The 22,052-nt window shown below is 39.7% G+C and overlaps 1 protein-coding gene across 9 annotated transcripts in view; it reads right to left on the bottom strand.

Moving 5' to 3' along the window:
* EPB41 (erythrocyte membrane protein band 4.1) overlaps positions 1–22,052 on the bottom strand; it is a gene marked incomplete at both ends in the record, with an annotated part of 108,349 nt that overhangs the window by 85,548 nt on the left and 749 nt on the right. For 8 of the 9 annotated variants that reach the window (XM_080691734.1, XM_080691735.1, XM_080691736.1 and 5 more), the window contains 3 exons: positions 7,657–7,699; positions 16,478–16,582; positions 20,031–20,240. In XM_080691734.1, the coding sequence (XP_080547860.1) occupies positions 7,657–7,699; positions 16,478–16,582; positions 20,031–20,240 (358 nt within the window). The remainder of the gene's footprint in view (positions 1–7,656; positions 7,700–16,477; positions 16,583–20,030; positions 20,241–22,052) is intronic. The other variant, XM_080691741.1, reaches the window with a different exon arrangement.

Raw genomic sequence — 22,052 nt, 5'->3', positions numbered from 1 at the left:
TTTTTCAGCCGAGTGTGGTGGCGCACGCTTGTAACCCAGTACTTGAGAGGCTGAGACAGGAGGACTGCTCAGGTTCGAAGCCAGCCTCAGCTACTTAGTAAGGCTCTCTGCAACTTAGTGAGACCCTGTTTCCAAATAAAATAGAAAATAAGTCTGGGAGTATAGCCCAAAGGTAGAAAGCCTGTGGGTTCCATCCCCAGCACTACAAAAAATAAGAATAATAATAAAATAAAAAATAAATATAGTACTGTTTCAGTGTTAATTTCCGGTTTTTGATAACTGTATTATGATTATATAAGAAAATTCCTTATTTGGGGCTGGGAATACAATTGGGTGGTAAAGTGAGTGCCTCATATAAACCTGGGTTCTGTCTCCAGCACAGGAGGAAGAAGAGGAGAAAAGGGGGAGAGGAAGATGGAAAAAGAGGGGATAGGTAGGACAGCAGCAGCACCACCACCACCACAACCACAACAACAACAACAAAAACAGTTTTTAGTATTTACAAACTGAAGTAATTAAGGCAGAAGGACAGAACATCATGACTGTGACACTTTTTTTTAACCGAGGTTAAATTCACGTAACATAATTATTAAACACTTTTTGTGTGGTACTAGGGATTGAACCCAGGGCATTCTACCTCTGAGCTATACCCCATGCCCTATTTTATTTTTTATTTGGAAATAGGGTGTTTTTAAGTAGCAAGAGCCTCACTAAGTTGCTGAGGCTAGCCCCAAACCTGTGATCCTCCTATCTCAACTTCTCATGGTGTGGCAACCACACCCAGTTATATTAAACTACTTCCTTCCTTCCTTTTTATTTATTTATTTTTGCAGTACTAGAGATTGAACTCAGGGGCATTCTACCTCTGAGCTATACCCCCAGCTCTATTTTATATTCTTTTATTTTGAAACAGGGTCTCATTAAGTTGCAGAGGGCCTCATAAGTAGCTGAGGTTGGCTGCAAACCTGTGATCCTTCTGTTTCAGCCTCCTAAGTGCTGAGATTACAAGCTTGCACCACCATGGCCACCTATTAAACACTTTAAAGAATACAATTTAGTGGCATTTAATATATTCACAGTGTGTGTAGCCATTACCTCTACCTAGTCCCAAAACACTTTTATCTCTCCCAAGGAGACCCTGGGTTCATTAAGCAGTCATTCCCTATTCTCCTCTTGCCCCAACTCCTACCAACCACTAATCTACTTTCTGCCACTATGAATCTACCTTATATTTTGAATATTTTATTTAAACAGAATCATATAATATGTGGCTCATAGTGTTTGGTTTTCTTGATTTTTTCTGGTGCTTCCTCACCCCTTCTCCCCCTACCCCTGCCCCGGACTGGGAACTGAACTGAACCAGGGATGTTTTACCTCCAAGTTACACCTCCAGCACTTTTTAGTTTTTAGTTTTGAAACAGGGACCCACTAAGAGAGGGGTCTCCCAAAATTGCTGAGGCTGGGGCTCATCTCCAATCTGCAATTCTCCTGTCTCAGCTTCCCAAGTACTGGGATTAGAGTGCACCATCATGCGTGGCTTCTTTTTTTGTTTTTTCTTTCTTTCTTTTTTAGATAGAGCCTCACAATGTTGCCCAGGCTGGCCTCAAACTCCTAGACTCAAAGCATACTCCTGCCTCAGCCTCCTAAGTAGCTGAGACTCCATGGTGTATACACCATGGTGCTCAGTTTTCATTTGGTATAATGTTTTCAAGGCGCATTTAGAAGGCTAACTCATCTTCATTCCTTTTTGTGGTTTAATGATATTGCACTGTTTTAATATTGTTTTAGCCAGGCACGGTAGTGCATGCTTATAATCACAGTACTGGGAGGATGAGACAGGAGGATAGTGGTTCGCAGCCAGCCTCAGGTAATCAGTGAGGCCTCTGAAACTTATTGAGACCCTGTTTCAAAATAAAGAATCAAAAATAGGACTGGGGATGTAGCTCAGAGATAGAATGCCCCTGGGTTCAATCCTAGAATAAAAAAAAAAAAAAATTCTGTTTTATCATTTTTTGTTAGTTAACATTTGAGCTATTCCTACCTTAAGGCTATTATTAATAGTGCTGCTATAAAGCCATTTACTTTTAAATCTTTCAAAGGGGAAAAAAAAAGTGTGTGTGTGTGTGTGTGTGTGTGTGTGTGTACACAGAAGATAAAATAAATGTGGTAAAATATTAACATTTGAGGAATCTGGGTGAAGGGCATCCAGAAATTTTTTATACTATTCTTTGAACTTTTCTGTAAGTCTAAAATCATATCCAAATTTTTATTTATTTATTATTTATTTATTTATTTATTTATTTTTTGCAGGTCTGGGGATGGAACCCAGGGGCATTTTACCTCCGGGCTACAGCCCCTGCCCTATTTTGTATTCTTTATTTTGAAACCGAGTCTCACTAAGTTGCAGAGGGCCTCACTAAGTAGGTGAGGCTGTCCGCGAACTGCAATCCTCCAGTCTCAGTCTCCCGAATGCTGTGATTACAAGTGTGAGCCACCACGCCCGGCTATGTCCAAATTTTTAAAAAATTAATACTTTTTCTCTTTTGGGGAAGAGGAGGTACTAAGGATTGAATCTAGGGACATTCTACCTCCCAACTACACTCTCAGCCCTTTTTATTTTGAAACTGGGTCTCACTAAATCCCTAAAGGTGTCTCAAACCTGCAATCCTCCTCCTCAGCCTCCCAAGTACTGAAATTAGAGGTAAGAGCAACCATGCCTGGCTTCAAACTAATACTTCTAAAAATTGTCTGCCTTTTGCCGGGCGTGGTGGCGCACGCTTGTAATCCCTGCACTTGGGAGGCAGAGACAGGAGAATCACGAAGGTTCGAAGCCAGCCTTGCTGGTTTAAGAGACCCTGTTTCCAAATAAAATATAAAATATGTCTGGGAGTGTAGCCCGGCAGAAAGGTTCAAGCCCCAGTACTAAAAAAAAAAAAAAAAAAAAAAAAAAAATCTGCCTTTTGAAAGCACAGAAAATCAAGAACTCCCATTTAATACTGGTGGGGATGTAAACTACTAAAATCAATTTAAAAGAAAACAATCTGGTTGCCTGTGCCATTGAAATCATATCCAAGAAATCACTGCCAATTTCAATGTTGTGAGGTTTTATGACCCAGATTTTCTTCTAAAAGTTTATAGTCTTAAGATTTATATTTAGGTCTTTTATCTATTTTGAGTTAATACTTGTATATGGGATTAGGTAAGGGTCCAATTTTATTCTTTTCCATGTAATTATTATTTTTCAACAATATCTAGTTAAAAGATTATTATTTCCACCACCAAATGTTCGTGGAAACCTTGTCAAAAATAACTTGACAATATAGGGAAGAATTTAGCTCTAGGCTTGTATTTAACTCCAATGGTTTACATATCTGCCTTTAGAACAGTACTACACTGTTTCAATTATTGTAGCTTTATATGGTTTGAAATCAGAAAATATATATCTTCTAGCTTTGTTCTTTTTCAAGATCGTTTTGGGTATCTAGAATCCATATTCCATATTAGGATAGATTTTTTTCTGAAAAATAAATATATAAATATATGATAGTTTCACCTAAAAAAATAGAAAAAAAAATTCTCTGGTAAGAAAGAAAGCAAAAAGAAATATTGAAATGTTATCTTTAAGTCATCAAAAGCTTGGTATCAGACAAATGAAACTGTTATGTGAGATTATCATTTTTAATTTTGGATAAATTGCTATAATACTAGATGTCAACCACTAAGCCAAGCATGGGAAGGAGGGATGGGGAGAGAATGGGGTGGGGATCGGGTGGGGGCTGACTGGGTGATGTGTGCATGTATGTCTACAAAAGTTTGTATCCCACTATGATGTATGAATACAGTGCACCAATAAAAATAAATAAATAAATAAAATAAAATAAATAAATAAAAGAAAACAATCTGGCAATGTCATATAAAGGTGAAAATAAACACAATTATCTAGCATTTTCACTTCCAGGATACACACACACACACACACACACACACACACACACACACATAAATATACACACTATCCTAAACAGGTTTTTTTTTTTTTTTTGGGTGGTACTAGAGGTGAAACCCAGAGGCTTTCTACCTCTGATCTATACTCCCAGACCTATTTTATACTTTATTTGGGAACAGGGTCTCACTAAGTTGCTGAGAGCCTCACTAAGCAGCTGAGGCTGGCTTCGAAGCTACGCGATCCTCCTGTCTCAGCCTCCCAAACGCTGGGATTACAAGTGTGCACCATCACGCCCAGCTTCTAAACAGGTATTTTTTTTTTAATTATGGATTATGAACCATTTAAAATTTTCTCTAAACTAAATTCCAAATTCAAGAGTATTCCAAATTCAAGTGCTGACTTTTCAGCACACAAAAAAAAAAAAGAAAGAAAGAAAGAAAGAAAGAAAGAAAGAAAGAAAGAAAGAAAGAAAGAAAGAAAGAAAGAAAAGGAACCAGGCATGGTGGTGCGCACCTGTGATCTCAGTACTTGGGAGGCTGAGAGAGGAGGATCACAGGTTTGAGGACAACCTCAGCAATTTAGCGAGATCCTCAGCAGCTTAGTAAGACCTGTTTAAAGTAAAAAATGAGCCCGATGCAATGGCACACAACTGCAATCCCAGTCCTTGGGAGGCTAAGACAGAGGATCACGGGTCCGGAGCCAATCTCAGCGGCCTGTGAGGCCCTCTGCAACTTAGTGAGACCCTGTATCAAAGTAAAAATAAGGGCTAGGGTGTGGCTAGAGGTAGAATGCCCCTGAGTTCAATTCCCAATACCATTAAAAATAGAAAATAAAACAGGACTGCCAGTGTAACTCAGAGGTAGAATGCCTCTGGTTCAATCCCCAGTAATGATATGTTATGATATAAACTAAAAGGGCTGGGGGTGTAGCTGAGTGGCAAAATGTCCCTGAGTTCAATCTTCAGTACCCCTCCACCATTACTTGTACAGATCATGTATCAGTCACGTACAGCATATACAGAAAGTTTAAGAATATCTTGCCTTTACTCTGAACTATTACAGAGAGAGATGAAGGTGTCTTAACCAGACTCAGAACCAAGAGATTAAATGAGCTCAAAATTAAGCTGGAAGGAGGAGAGAGACAGATAAAGTCAGATGAAGGTACAAATGGGTACGGCTAGTTCTGAGGCGAATTTTTAAAAAAGGACAAAGCAATACTCTATGTTATGCATAGGTATGTATATATGAATGGAAAAGTACAAAATATAAACTGAAAGAAATCACCCCCAATTCACAACAGACTCTATGGACAAAAGGAAAAGGAGATGGGACTAGAAGGAAAAGGAAAACATTAACACATGTTCATTCTGGGTGGTGGATACATAAGTGTCTGTTCTATTAGCTTCCATAGTTTTCTGTGCTTTCTGATATATGGGAAAATCATGCTGGTGAAGATCTATTACAATTTTAAACTTCATGTCTTTATTCTACTTCTTGGAATCTACAAATGCTTAAAAAGTACATGTACGTGCACACACACACGCACACACACACACACTTCAAACTTGATTAAAATAGCAAACTATTGAGATTAACCCAAAATGCCCATAAATATGGTTGTTTATATATATATTTAGTATACAATCATTTAAAAATCTTAATGAGCTGGGCGTGGTGGCGCACGCTTGTAATCCCCGGTCTTGGGAGGCGGAGACAGGAGGATCACACAGGTTCGAAGCCAGCCGCGCTGGCTTAAGAGACCCTGTTTCCAAAAAATAAAAATAGGTCTGGGAGTGTAGCCCGGAGGTAGAAGGGCTTCCAGGAACCCCAGTAGCATACACACACACACACACACACACACACACACACACACACAAAGACTGAAAAATATGGCTGGGGGTGTAGCTCGGAAGTAGAAGGCACCTGGGTTCCATTCCTAGTAACAAAACAACAACAACAAAAATAAGGCAGGGGGGTGTAGCTCGAATGTAGAAAGCCGCTGGGTTCCATCCTCAGTACCGTTAAAAAAAAAAATCTTAATGAAATATACATACATACAGAGACATGTATGAAGATTACTCCAAATTATTTTACATAAAAAAGATCATTTACATTTTTAAATAAACACACCCAACTGGGTATGATGGCACATGTCTCTAATCCCAGTAATTCGGGGGCTGAGACAGGAGGATCAAGGTTTGAGGACAGCTACAGCAAATAATAAGACGCTCATCAACCTAGTAAGACCCTGTTTTAAAATTAAAATAAAATAGGGCTGGGGTATAGCTTGGAGGTACCCCAAGTTCAAACCTCAGTACCGTAAAAATAAACAGACAGACAAGGGTATGTGTGTCCATAAATGTGCAGAACATCCCTAGACAGAAGAAATAGTTACCATGGTTGCTTCCAGGAAAGGAAACTGCATGATTAAGACAAGGGAAGAAGGGAGTATATAGTACTTTGTACTATATTCATTTGTGCTTTTTAATTTACATGACATTTTTATAGCATTAATCTTAAAAATTAGTTTTAAAAACCATGTATGATCAGGCATGCTGGTGCATACCTGTAATCTCAGTATTTGGGAAGCTGACTCCTAGGAGGATTGCAGGTCAAGGCCATCATATGGTAACTTAATGAGATCCTGTTTCTAATTTAAAAACTAAAAGCCGCCGGGCGTGGTGGCGCACGCTTGTAATCCCCGCGCTTGGGAGGCAGAGACAGGAGGATCGCGCAGGTTCGAAGCTAGCCGCGCGCGCTGGCTTAAGAGACCCTGTTTCCAAATAAAAATGTAAAAAATAGGTCTGGGAGTGTAGCCCGGAGATAGAAGGGCTTCCAGGAACCCCAGTACCACCAAAAAAAAAAAAAAAAAAAAAAAAACAACTAAAAGCCGGGCATGATGGTGCACGTTTTTAATCCCAGTGCTTGGGAGGCTGAAACAGGAGAATCACACAGGTTCAAAGTCAGCCTCAACTACTTAGTGAGACCCAGTTTCCAAATAAAGCATAAAATAGGTCTGGGAGTATAGCCCAGAGGTAGAAAAGACCTTGGGTTCCACCCCAGTACCACAAATATTATAATTAATTAATTAAAAACTAATAGGAGCGGGACATATGATATTAATCCCAGTACTTAGGAAGCTGAGACAGGAGGATTGAATGTTTGCAGCCAGCATCAACTACTTAGGGAGACCCTGTGCAACTTAGTGAAACTCTGTTTCAAAATAAAAAATAAGCCTGTGTGTGTAGCTCAGAAGTAGAATGTCCCATGGTTCAATGCCAAGAAAGAAAGAAAGAAAGAAAGAAAGAGAAAAGAAAAAGGAACAGGATCCAGCAGCAAACTCCTACTAGTAGGCTACTGCAGTTTCAATCACTACCGTTTTCAGGACTGACTCCTACATCCTTTTCCTTTTCTCAGCTTTGTCCTTTTCCACCTTCTGTTACTCTCAACTGTTCCTATCTTCCTCAACTTTGCCTAGTTGCAAAAAAAAAAAAAAAAGGTCAAGATCTGACCTACATCTCACTGGTGTCCACTCTGCTACATTTTTCTATTATGGAATCCCCTCCTTCCAGGGGAAGGCTTTATCTCAATTTCAAAGCATTCTGTAGTGGTCAGGATTCTAAAGTGACTGACTCACAGCCAGAAGTGGTTGGAACTCCCCTGACCTACTAAGAGAAAGAAAAAACAACAAAAAGGGCTATATCCACTTACCTCGAACCTGCTTTTTTATTTCTTTGGCAGAATCCAGCCATGTCTGTAAAAAGAGAAGAAGCATTCACACAGAGCTCCAAAGCACACAAACACCAGAGTACTAGAAGCAGGATCCCTGGCCACCTTGGAATACTGCCTCCAGATCAGCCTACATTTCCTTGCTAATCCTTGCATTCATTTGACAAAGCATTATGATTTTCAACAGAGAAGCAGGGAACCCAAAGTTGGGCTTGAATCCAAGCTCTACTACATCCTGGCTGAGTAACTTTACCATTTCTATTTTTCAGTTCCTTCATCTTTAAAATACTAGTATCCCCATCATATATAGTTATTATGAAGATTACATTACTTTATATATAAATCTCTTAAGTAAATAGCAAATGCGAAATCAACATTTGCTATTTATATTATTTGGTAAAGACTAGAAAAAATCTAAAATCAGAATTAACTGACATTATCCAGATCTTATTTTCCCCTCCAACCCTGATCTTTGGTCTCACTCAATTTTTCTATGTCAGCATACCATCTGGTACATGGGTCATAGCCAGTTAATGTTTACTGACGGATGAACAATGTGTTTTCTTTCCCTGACTACTCCTGCCCACACTAATCTTTCCCCTCATTGTTCTCCCATTCCACTAAAGAGTTTATTCACTACTAGATTAACACACACACACACTCAACCTGTGGTAGACCATGCAAAATAATGACACTTGAAAAGAGCCTCAACAGTAACATCATTCATAGGCCCCATTGAGAAATGCTTAAAAACAAAAATTACTAAAATTCTAGAGTTATTTAAAACTTTAAATCAAATTTAAGATATAGTCAGGCGTGGTCATGCACACTTACAACCCCAGTACCTGGAAGGCTGAGACAGGAGGATCTCAGGTTCGCTACCAGCCTCAGCTACTTATGCCCTTCGAAACTTAGTGAAACCCATTTCAAAATAAAGAAGCCAGGCGTGGTGGCGCACGCTTGTAATCCCAGCATTCGGGAGGCTGAGACAGGAGGATCATGGTTCACAAGTAGGCTCAGCTACTTAATGAGGCCCTCCGCAACTTAGTGAGACCCTGTTTCAAGATAAAGATAAAAAATAGGGCAGGGGGTGTAGCTGTGTAGCTCAGAGGTTGAATGCCCCTGGGTTCTATCCCAAAACCTGCAATAAAAAAAAAAGTAAATAAATAAAATAAAGAATAAGGCCGGATGTGGTGGCACACGCTTGTAATCCCAGTATTTGGGAGGCTGAGAAGGGAGGATCACACAGGTTTGAAGCCAGCCTTAGCTACTTAGCGAGGCTCTCAGCACCTTAGACCCTGTTTCCCAATAAAAATATAAAATAGGTCTGGGAGTGTATCCCGGAGGTAGAAGGCCCCTGGATTCCATCCCATGTACAACAACAAAAAAAAGAAAGAAAGAAAGAAAGAAAGAAAGAAAGAAAGAAAGAAAGAAAGAAAAAAAAAAAAAAAAAAACAAACAGGACTGGGGATGTAGCTTGGAGGTAGATATCTAGCCCTCAGTTCAATCCCCAGTACTGCTAAGATTATATATATATAATCTTATATATATATATATATATATATATATATTATCTTATATATATAAATCTTATATATATATCATATATATACACACACATATATATACATATATAAAATCTTAATATTTTATATATATATTATAAAAATTTTAAGCCAGGCATGGTGGTGCACACTTGTTATCCCCGCGCTTGGGATGTGGAGATAGGAGGATCGCGCAGGTTCGAAGCCAGCCATGCTGGCTTAAGAGACCCTGTTTCCAAATTAAAAAGTATAAAAAGTGGGTCTGGGAGTGTAGCCCAGAAGTAGAAGGGTTTCCAGGAACCCCAGTACCACCAAAATTATATATATATATATATATATATATATATATATTTTTTTTTTTTTTTTTTTAAATCTTAATATTATTGGCTGAGGGTATATAGGTCAGTGACAGCGCAAGTGTTTGGTATACACGAGTCTCTATGCTTAATCCCTAACAAACACATACATAAAATAAAGAATATAAAATATAAATATATAGATCAAAAAAACAAAAAAGTAAACATGGCAGAATTTTAACATTACCAAAACCGAAGAAGCCTCACTCTTGCCTCTACCTATCTACCTAATCTTTTCCCTTCCCTCAATCAAAAGGTTAAATTTTGAAAATTAGTGTGTGTGGATGTGTGGTACTGGAGACTGAACCCAGGAGCATTCTACCTCTGAACCCCAGTCCTATTTTATTTTATTTATTTATTATTTTTTTGGTGGTACTGGGGTTCCTGGAAGCCCTTCTACCTCCAGGCTACACTCCCAGACCTATTTTTACATTTTTATTTGGAAACAGGGTCTCCTAAGCCAGCGCGCGCGGCTGGCTTCGAACCTGCGCGATCCTCCTGTCTCTGCCTCCCAAGCGCGGGGATTATAAGCGTGCGCCACCATGCCCGGCTTTTATTTTTTATTTTTGAAACAGGATCTCACTAAGTTGCAGAGGGCCTCACTAAACTGTTGTCTTAGCTTGTCAAGTACTGGAATTATAGGTGTGCACCACCGCACTGGTCTAAATTTGATTTTTTAAATGGCATTCAGAAAGAGAAGATGTCTCATATAGTCAAGGAATGGGATTGAAAACCACAATTTTATATTTGATTATATGCTACTTTGTTATTAAAAAGATAGTGACCATGAGCCGGGCGTGGTGGCGCACGCTTGTAATCCCAGCATTCGGGAGGCTGAGACTGGAGGATCCGGGTTCGTGGACAGCCTCAGCTACTTAGTGAGGCCCTCTGCAACTCAGTGAGACCCGGTTTCAAAATAAAGAATAAAAAATAGGGCAGGGGGTGTAGCCCGGAGGTCAAATGCCCCTGGGTTCCATCCCCAGACCCGCAAAAAAAAAAAAAAAAAAAAAAAAAAAGATAGTGACCATAGAAACAATATGCATTAAGACTAGATACTAGTTCCCTTATATTCCCTTGTGATTAACATAGGATATTAAGAAATATTTATTAGTAAATATTACTTAGTATAAAATGTTCTATGACAGGTGTGATGGTACATGCTTGTAATCTCAGTACTTGGGAGGATGAGCCAGAAGGGTCACAGGTTCGTGGCCAGCCTCAGCCACTCAGTGAGCCCCTCTGCAACTTAGTGAGACCTTGTTTCAAAAGAAAAAATAGCCAGGTGTGGTGGTGCAGACTAGTGAGACCCTGTTTAAAAATTAAAAAAAAAAATAGGGCTAGGGGTGTAGCTTAGAGGTAGAATGCCCTGGGTTCCATCCTTAGTACCACAAAAATGAATGATGAATGAATGAATGAATGAATGGAAGTAAGGAAGGAAGAAAGGAAAGAAAAGAAGGAAAATATAGGGCTGGGGTGTAGCTCAGAGGTAGAATGACCCTGGGTTCAATCCCCAGTGCCAAAATAAAACCAAAAACTATTTTATAGTATACAAATTAAACACACACTTGTTTTAAGCCCTGTCAGAAAGGGGTGACTTCAATCTCTCATTTAGATTAAATAATTTTAAGTTTCTATTAATCCAAAAAGAATGAAAAAATTTAAAAGCATCAACTGTCATGTTTTATGGAACCTCTGAGAACCTTGGATTCAGAGTCATGCAATCTAGAATGTTTAATTAAGACCCTCTTCTACTACTTTGTAAGTAAAAGTCTTTCGAGGTAAAAGATCTCCAGAAGCCTGTCTGCCTTACACTGAGAAATAACCATTGTTAGCCAGGCATGGTGATGCGGGCCTCTAATCCCAGTACTTGAGAGGCTGAGACAGGAGGATTGCAAGTTTGAAGACAGCCTCAGCAAGTAGTGAGACTCTCATCAACTTAATGAGATCCTGTTTCAAAAAATAAAAATAGGGCTAGGGGATAGCAAGACCTTATTTCCAAATAAAAAATAAAATATAAGGCTGGGGTTATAGCTTGGAGGTAGAGTGCCCCTGGGTCTAATCCCCATCAAAACACACACACACACACACACACACACACACACACACACACACACACACACACCAAGTGCCAGTCATAATTGTGCCTGGAAATTTGGCTCATTGACAATTTATAGGGAATGATAGTGCTAAATAAAAATCATGAAAGACCATTTTTGGGAATGAGCTCCTACAATATAGGCCCCAACAGACCAGACCAGACCAGACCCATCTAAAAATGGAGTTGCCTGTGTGAAATGCAATGTAACCAAACTGAACCCTTAAGAAAGCAGGTAGATTCTCAAACAAACCAGTTAGCTCTTGAAATCCAGAGAGTCCAGTCTGAATCAGCTTAATAAGAAAGTCACTTCTGCTTTAACCCTCCCAAGAAAACTGACGCCAACCAGTTTTTGTTTTTATGCTGTTCTGTTTCCTTATTCTCACCCTACAACACCCGCTGTCCTGTCTCTATCCTGCAGAAGGTAGGTCGCCCTATTCATGATTTGTGAATAAAAGCCAAGAACTTTAATTAACAAGTTAAAGCCAATTGAATTTTGTTTTTTGTCTTTTTCCAATAGCCAAAACAAAGACATAATGTAGGTAGTGAGGTAGTTTTAAGTAACTTTCAATATACCACAAATGTTTTTGTGGACCTATATATTTTTTAAGCCAAGACCTTTCATTTTAAAAGAATAATACTAATCAGGTGTGGTGGTGCACATTTGTAATCCCAATACTTGAGAGGCTGAGACAGGAGGATTCCAAGTTCAAAGCCAGTCTCGGCAACTTAGCAAGGCTCTCAGCAACCTGGTGAAACCCTGTTTCCAAAAAAGAAATAAAATGGGGCTGGGGGAGTAGCTTGGAAGTAGAATACCTCTGGGTTCAATCCCTAGTGGAAAACAAACAATGCTATTATAATAATAATGGTAATACTTAATTTTTCTTGAGTGCTTACTACATGCCAGGCCTTTCTGCATACTTTTTATGGATTCTCTCATCATCATTCCCATCTTAACAATGAGGAAATAAAGGTACCAGTAACTTATCTAACTCCTAACTAGTAAATGGCTTTTCTAAAATATGACAATAGATCTCACTCTTTCAATTTATTTACTGAATGCCTAAGTGCCTGCCATATTTAGGACAGGCAATGTGCTAGACAAGGACATTCTTGAGGAAACCACAGTCCAGTAAAGACTATAAACATGGGCCAAGAACAATGGATGGAAATCAACCCACATAACTGTGAAATCTCAGAACCCTGGGGAAGGAAGTTCTATTAGCTTGATTCTGCAAAGGGGGACAGAGAAGGACAAAAGCCTCACGTGCAAAGGAACAAGAGTCAGATTGGTCTTCATCTTCTCAATAGCAACCCTGGAAACTACAAGATAATAGAGCAATGCCTTCATTTTAAACCTATAATTCTATATCCAACCAAACTAATAATCAAGTTTGAAGACAGAATAAAGACATTTTTCTAAGATATGTAACATCTCAAAAGACATGGACCATTTCTCAGAAGCACTGAATCAAACAAGGAAAAGCTAGGATATAGGAAACAGAAGAAATAATGGGAGGGAAGCCAGACAAATCCCCAGGATGACGGTGACAGGAAAGTACAGAGGAGAGAAGCACGGCTCTAAGGACAGCATATTCAAAACAGCCGCATTACTAAGATGGCCCTTGCTACACTTTTGGCACGTTAGCCTGACAGTGCTAAGGCAGAGCTTCTGCAGATTCTTTTCTATACAAGATCTGCCCTGGCCATGTGCTAAAGAAGTTCCTGCTTTCACTTCCGTGCCCTGCTTCTGAAATCTGCTAAGGACCCTCATTTTAATCCAAAGAAATGCACTGCTTTGGTCTACTTCTGATAGCTGCAGGTTGGCTCTGATAAATGTAGAAGCAGAAAAATATCTGAAATACCCTACAGACTGCAGAGGCCCTGACAGAAAAGCCCTACATTTCCCAAGATCACCTGCCACTGACTTCCCCAGAAGGGCTCTTACAAACTCTCTGGGAAGATGAAACTAGAGTATGATTCTGAGAAAAGTTTGCATTTCACTATTCAGCTTTTATATTTAAAAAATAAATTTTTTTTTGCAGTACTAGGGATGGAATTCAGGGCATTCTACCTCTGAACTATACCCCCAGCCCTACTTTTTATTCATTTTGAAACAGGGTCTCACTGAATTGCAAAGAGCCTCACTAAGTAGCTGAGGCTGGCTGCAAACCGGATTCCTCCAGTCTCCACTTTCCGAATACTGGAATTACAAGCATGGGCCACCACACCCAGCTTTGTTTTATTTTTAATTAATTAATTAATTAATTGTGGTGGTACTGGGGTTCCTGGAAACCCTTCTACCTCCAGTTACACTCCCAGACCTATTTTATATATATTTTTTTAAATTTGGAAACAGGGTCTCTTTAAGCCAGCAAGGGTGGCTTTGAACCTGTGTGATCCTCCTGTCTCCGCCTCCCAAGTGCAGCGATTACAAGCCTGTGCTCCCAAGCACAGGGATTATAAATTTGCACCACCACGCCCAGCTGTTTTATTTTTAAATTAACTTTAATGTTCCCTTACTAGTGAAGAAATGGATGTTTAAGTAAAGCTGGTTTGAGCCTTTATGGAGACAAAGTAAAAGTTAAATCCTTAAAGAATATTAACTTCATGCCTATGAACACAGGTCTATTAGAGTCAATAATTGTTCATAGAAAAAAAACTTTTGCAGCCAGGCGTGGTGGCGCACGCTTGTAATTCCCCGCGCTTGGGAGGCTGAAACAGGAGGATCACACGGGTTTGAAGCCAGCCTCAGCTACTTAGTGAGGCTTTCAGCGACTTAGTGAGACCCTGTTTCCAAATAAAATGTAAAAAAAAAAAAGGTCTGGGAGTATAGCCCGGAGGTAGAAAGCCTCTGGGTTCTACCCCCAGTACCAAAAAAAAAAAAAAAAAAAAAACACTTTTGCAGATTCATACGTAGCTACAAAGAATATGGTATAAATAATTTTATTTAGGCAAAGAGTTATTCTACATTCCATGTCCTCTAGTTTGCACTAATTCAAACTAAATTTTTTTTTGGTACTGAGGATTGAACCCAGGGGCATTCTTCCTCTGAACTACATCTCTAGCCCTATTTTTTATTATTTATTTTGAAACAGGGTCTTACTAAATTGCAGAGGGCCTCACTAAATAGCTGAGGCTGGTCACAAACCTGTGATCCTCCTTCTCAGCCTCCCAAGTACTGGGATTACAAGCATGCGCCACCATGCCTAGTTGCACAAGGTTTGCAGTTGTTAAAAGCTACTGCCCCTTAGCAGGGCGTGGTGACGTATGCCTGTAATCCCAGCATTCGGGAGGCTGGGACAGAAGGATCACAGTTCGCAGACAGCCTTGGCTACTTAGTGAGCCCTCTGCAACTTAGTGAGACCCTGTTTCAAAATGAAAAATATAAAAATAGGGCAGGGGGTATAGCTTGGGGCTCGACTACCCCTGGGTTCTATCCCCAGACCCCCAACACACACAAAAAAGCTACTGCCCCTCAATTAACTGACCGACTGACTGACTGACTGACTGACTTATTTTACCTCTAGATACACCTGCAGTCTTATTTTATATTTTATTTTTGAAGCAGGGCCTTACTAAATTGCTGAAGACATCACTAAATTGCTGCGGTTAGTCCTGGGCCTGAGATCCTCCTGTCTCAGCCTTCCAAGTACTGAGATTAAAGTATATGCCACCATGTTCAACGTAATGAATTGAAATCTCTTGGAGAAAGAACCAATATTGTATAAAAGATTCTCTCCAGGATTCCTCCCAATCCCATTACCTTTCTAGGGTCATTATCTGTTCTCTTCACCTCCAATGGTCAGCCAGGCTAGCTGGCTCTCAGTTCCTCTCACATCTAGGTCTTTACACAAACAATTCTCTGTCATTTCACTTGCCTATTTTACCCTTTAGATTTTGGCTTAGGCATCACTGCCCCAGAGATTTTCCCAGCCAGATCTTCCTATGACACCTGTACTTCCTTCTGTAAAACACTCATCACACAGTTGGTGAATGTCTACCTTATTCACAGCTCTGTCCATGTCATCTAGTATAGCAAATACTTGTTAAACTGTACTAAGCCAGGCGTGGTGGGGCATACTTGTCATCTCAGCATTTGGGAGGCTGAGACAGGAGGATCATGGTTCACAGCCAGCCTCAGCTACTTAGTGAGACCCTGTTTCAAAATAAAGAATAAAAAATAGGGCAGGGGGTGTAGCTCAAAGGTCGAATGCTCCTGGGTTCCCTCCCCAGACCCCCCACACACACACACACATACACGGGAGAATCACAGGAACTAAAGTTCTCATCATTATATTTTAAGATAAATATTTACGGTTTCTATTAATTGGTTCAAGAGATATTCAAGTGTTCTGATGCAGGTTTCTGACTTTGAGTCTTTCTTCCCTCCTCCATGTTGTCACTCATTCTTCTACTTTCACAAGTTAATAACTGGCTCCCTTTTAGGTTGGAGAAAATGTCAGATTCATCATGTGACTATTTGCTGTTTTTGCTTTGTTTTTGTAGTACCAAGAATTGAACCCAGGGACATTCTATCCCTGAGCTACACCCCTAGACTTATTTTTATTTTGAAATAGGGTCTCACTAAGTTGCAGAGGGCCCACAAGGTTGCTGAGGCTGGCCTTGAACCTGTGATCCTCCTGTCTCCACCTCCCAAGTACTGTGCCACACGGTTGGCTAGAAGTAAAATCTGAGAAACAAGTACACTTATGGCTTGGAGAGGCTGGCATAAACACACAACAACAGCAAAACAAAAGAATTCAAATAGTTTTTTTGTTAGCATCTTATATTGGCAGTCTCCTTACCTTAGAGGTGGTGCTCTCCCAAATGGCTAGACCAAAGTAGTCTTCTTCCAAAAGATTGAGGTGTTCACATACCCGTTTAAGCAAATCTTGTCCCTTAGCATGTTTCTACAAAGATACACATATTTTAGTTGAGGTTTCTTCTTTTTTTTTTTTTTTTTTTTTTGGTGGGTCTAGAGATGGAACCCAGAGGCATTTGACCTCCAAGCTATACCTCCTGTCCTATTTTTTTTTTTTTAATTCTTTAATTTGAAACAGGGCCTCACTAAGTAGCTGAGGCTGTCCGCGAACTGTGATCCTCTGGTCTCAGCCTCCCAAATGTTGGGATTACAAGCATGCACCACCAGGCCTGGCTGAGGTTTCTTCTTATTCTTGTATCCACCACCAAATAAAATAAAATGTCACTTTGTAATTTCTTCTTTTACTTTTGGTTTTTAATAAACTTTCAAGTAGCTACAAAGTCTAAGTAGAACAAAATTCCTGTTCCTTTTGTCAGCTTATAGATGTAACATGCTAATAGCACCTTGGAAACAGTTACAATACAAAACAAAACTTTACCATTCCTCTACCTTCCATCCCCCACCTCCATCAAAAACATTACTTTTTTGTGTGTGGTGCTGGGGATGGAACCCAGAGGCTTTTTACCTTCGGGCTACACTCCCAGACCTATTTTCTATTTTATTTGGAAACAGGGTCTCACTAAGTTGCTGAGAGCCTCACTAAGTAGCTGAGGCTGGCTTCGAACCCGTGCGATCCTCCTGTCTCAGCCTCCCAAGCGCGGGGATTACAAGCGTGCACCACCACGCCCGGAAACATCACATATTTTTTAGCTGGGCATGGTGGTGCATGTGTGTAATCTCAGTACTTGAGAAGCTGAAGCAGGAAGATCTCAGGTTCAAGGCCAGTCTTTGCAACTTAGCAAGACCCTATTTCCAAATAAATAATTAAAAGGGCTGGGGTGTAGCTCAAAGGTTGAATGCTCCTGAATTTAATCTCCACTAACAAATAAGTAAATAAAAATTTTAAAATCACTTTTTTTTTTGCATGGAACACAGGGGCACTTTACCTCTGAGCTACACCTCCAGTCCTAATTGTGTGTGTGTGTGTATGTGTGTATGTGTGTGTGTGTGTGTGTGTGTGTGTGTGTGTGTGTTTTGTTTTCTGTGGTACCAGGGTTGGAACCTAGGAGCATGGTACCTCTAGCTACACTACCCAGCCCTATATTTTTTGTCTTTTTATTTTAATATATATATATATATATATATATATATATGTATATATATATATTTGTGGGTCTGGGGATGGAACACAGGAGGGCATTTGACCTCCAAGCTACATCCCCTACCTTATTTTTTTATTCTTTATTTTGAAACAGTCTCACTAAGTTGCGGAGGGCCTCCACAAAAAGTAACAGGCTGTCCACGAACCAGAATCCTCAGGTCTCAGCCTTCCAAATGCTGAGGTTACAAGTGTGTATCACCATGCCCAGCTTAAAGTCACACTTTTTGGTGCAGTATTTTCTGAATCATGCTATGGGCCACTGCCAGTCAATAGCTGTGGGAATCATTTGACTATCACTTTCAAAACAAATGTCCCAAGAGAAGAATTATGATTCATTTCCCTACAAGCTCTTTCAGAAAAATCTACAAAATTCTAGATTACCTAGAACACTACTTGTTGGTGTAGCTCTTTGATTAATGTTATATCATTTTCTTAATATTTATTTATCTAGAAAGTCAAATCACTCCCAAATTTGGGAAATACTGCTCTATTTAAAAAAAAATTGCCGGGCGTGGTGACGCACACCTGTAATCCCAGCATTCAGGAGGCTGAGACTGGAGGAGCGGTTCGCAGACAGCCTCAGCTACTACTTAGTGAGGCCCTCCGCAACTCAGTGAGACCCTGTTTCAAAATACAGAATAAAAAATAGGGCAGGGGGTGTAGCTCGGAGGTCAAATGCCCCTGAGTTTCAACTCCAGACCCGCAAAAAAATTAAAAACAATAAATAAAATGAAAATTAAAAAAAAAAAATTACGCCGGGCGTGGTGGCGCACACTTGTGATCCCTGCACTTGGGAGGCAGAGACAGGAGGATTGCGCAGGTTCTAAACCAGCCATGCTGGCTTAAGAGATCCTGTTTCCAAATAAAAAGTATAAAATGGGTCTGGGAGTGTAGCCCAGAGGTAGAAGGTTTCCAGGAATACCAGTACCACCAAAAAAAAAAAAAAAAAAAAAAAAATTGAACGAGCAAACATAGAAACTGAGTAACTCTGGCATTCTACTTCAATACTGATTCAATTACTCATCCTTTCATATAATATTAGAAAATTTTTAAAAAACAGCATCATTTGATTTATTTATATGATTACTTTTTTTTTTTTTTTGCAGTACTGGGGATTGACAGGGACATTCTACATCTGAGCTATACCCCAAGACCTATTTTTTCTTCTTTAGTTTGAAACAGGGTCTCATTAAGTTGCAGAGTGCCTCACTAAGTTGCTGAGGCTGACATTAAACCTGTAATCCTCCTGTCTCAGTCTCTCAAGTACTGGGATTACAAGTGTGCCTACCACACCTGACTGATTTATGTTTTGTTTTGTTTTGGTGGTACTGGGGATGGAATCCTTCTACCTCCAGGCTATACTCCCAGACCTATTTTAAATTTTCTTATTTGGAAACAGGGTCTCTTAAGCCAGCGCAGCTGACTTTGAACCTGCACTATCCTCCTGTCTCTGCCTCCCAAGCGCGGGAATTACAAACTTGCACTACCACGCCCAGCTGATTTATGTTTTTATAAGCTATCTCATGGAGCTAATAACATGCATTTCATAGATTAAACATTAACTTTAAAGCTGGGTGGGTTGGCGCATGCTTATAATCCCAGCATTCTGGAGGCTGAGACCAAAGGATCGAGGTTCGCGGACATCCATAGCTACTTAGTGAGACCCTCTGCAACTTAGTGAGACCGTGTTTCAAAATAAAGAATAAAAAATAGGGCTGGATGTGTAAGTTGGAGGTAGAATGCCCCTGGGTTCCATCCCCGGAGCTAGAATGACCCTGGGTTCCATCCCCAGTACCACATGTACAAAAAAAAATATATTAACTTTAGTTCTGGGGAAGCAGAAATATTATAGATGGTAACTTTTTGACAAATATAACTAGAGGGAGAGCTAACCCAATATCAGAAATTGAGACTCAATTGTGACTATCTTGGAAAACAGGTTCATAGAAAGGCACTCTCTAAATAACAAATTAACAAATTTATCTTTTTTATTTTATTTTAACATACTTCTACAAATTTATCTTTTTGAAGCAAAATCATCTTTTATTATTAAAGTAACAAATGATTAAGTCAAAGATTTTGGCAGATACAGAAAACAATTGTAGAATAAAATAAAACTCAGATCCTCCCACACCTTCATCTCCATTAAAGCACTATCAACATTTCAATCCACAGAAATTGTCATTACAGTAAGTCTTACTTTGAGCAAAGGCACCAAATTACCCAAATCCTCATGAAATGACTTAGTTCTAATTACTGTGTAAGATGCACTCACCTCCATGACACATTCATAAACCGTGTCATCCAACAAAGAAACCTTGCAGTGCATGTTTCTGTGTCTTCTAACTGATTTCTGGGAAGCCTTTAATTCTCTTTCTGCTTTTGATTCAGGATGGTCTTTTGCTTCTGTTTTGGAGCACTCCTCAATTCCTTCTCCTTCCTTGGTTTCAAAATCTAGATCTTCTCTGTGTTCTTCCTGAGCTGGCTGCATATTCATGACATCACCAAATCAATACGAAGACTTTCACAAAACATATTCTATACACTTTTACCTCTGATAACTCTACCAGTAAAAATACTACCTGAGAAAGAAAAACTATAAAACAAATAGATGGCATAATATTATTTTCTATAAAAGATATTATGATCCCCCAGAAAATCTACAGATTTCCCTATTCTCAGACAGAATCCCATCAAATCAGTAAGTGAAATTTCAGATAAACTATAGGACACCAATCTATTACTCTCTGCATTATATATTCTTCCTAGTTATAACATTATATGCTATTATTAAAGTTTATCAAAATTTCATCTCTAGCCAGGTATGGTGGTGCATACCTACAATCCCAGGACTTTGGAAGCTGAGACAGGAGAATGACAAATTCAAGGCCAGCCTCAGCATTTTCATGAGACCCTCAGCAACTGAGCGAGGCTTGGTTTCAAAGTAAGAATTAAAAAGGGCTGGGAATGTGGCTCATGGCTGAATGCACCTAAGTTCAATCCCCAGTACCAAAAAAAAAAGTTGGTTTTTCAAAATATCTAAACTAGCCGGGCGTGGTAGTACACACTTGTAATCCCAGCACTTGGGAGACAGGAGGATCACACAGGTTCAAAGCCAGCCTCAACTACTTAGTGAGACTCTCTGCAATTTAGTGAGACCCTGTTTCCAAATAAAATATAAAATAGGTCTGGGAGTGTAGCCTGGGTGTAGAAAGCCCCTAGGTTTCATCCCCAGTACCACACACACATACACATACAAAAAAAAATCTAAACTACTCTGAATAAAGACTGCTGCAAAATACTAGTTGTAATCCTATAATGCAAATTCACTTTTTAAAAATCCTGAATAAGAGCCAGGCCTGGTGGCACACATCTGTAATCCCAGTACTTGGGAGGCCAAGACATAAGGATTGCAGGTTTGAGACCAGTCTCAGAAACTCAGTGTGACTCTCAATAACCTAACAAGTTCCTGTTTCAAAAGAAAAAAAAAAAAAAAAAAAAAAAAAGAGCCAGGCGTGGTGGCGCACGCTTATAATCCCAGCATTTGGGAGGCTGAGACAGGAGAATCACGGTTCACCAGACAGCCTCAACTACTTAGTGACGCCCTTTGCAACTCAGTGAACCCTGTTTCAAAATAAAGAATAGAAAATAGGGCAGGGGGTGTAGGTTGGAGGTAAAATACCCCTGGGTTCCATCCCCAGTACCACCAAAAAATAAATAAATAAATAAATAAATAAATAAATAAAAAGGGGGGCTTTGAGTGTAGCTCAAAGGTAGAATGCCCCTGGGTTGAATCTCCAGTGGTGGCACTAGGAATTGAACCCAGAGGCATTTTATCTGAGCTCCATCCAGCCCTATTTTATTTTATTTATTTATTTATTTATTATTATTTTTTTTTTTGGTGGTACTGGGGGTGGAACCCAGAGGCTGTCTATCTCCGGTCTATACGCCCAGACCTTTTTTATATTTTACGTGGAAACTGGGTCTCACTAGGTTGCTGAGAGCCTCACTAAGTAGCTGAGGCTGGCTTCGAACCTGTGTGATCCTCCTGTCTCAGCCTCCCAAGTGCGGGGATTATAAGCGTACGCCACCACGTCCGGCTTTTTATTTTTTTTATTTTGAAACAGAATCTCACTAAGTTGCAGAGGGCCTGTCTCAGCCTCCCAAGTACTGGGATTATAGGTGTGTGCCACTGTGCCTTGGCTCTATCCATTTCTTTAGAACAGAAGCTCCAAAAGCTTTATGTTATCATCATTTTCAATTTCTAAATCAATAGGTTCATAAAAAATAAAACCAA

This window comes from Muscardinus avellanarius, assembly GCF_963383645.1.
Source record: "Muscardinus avellanarius genome assembly, chromosome: 3".
In the NCBI taxonomy this organism is placed as follows: Eukaryota; Metazoa; Chordata; class Mammalia; order Rodentia; family Gliridae; genus Muscardinus; species Muscardinus avellanarius.
The sequence above is the reverse complement of the archived record's forward strand: the minus strand, read 5'-3'. Positions and strand labels throughout refer to the sequence as shown.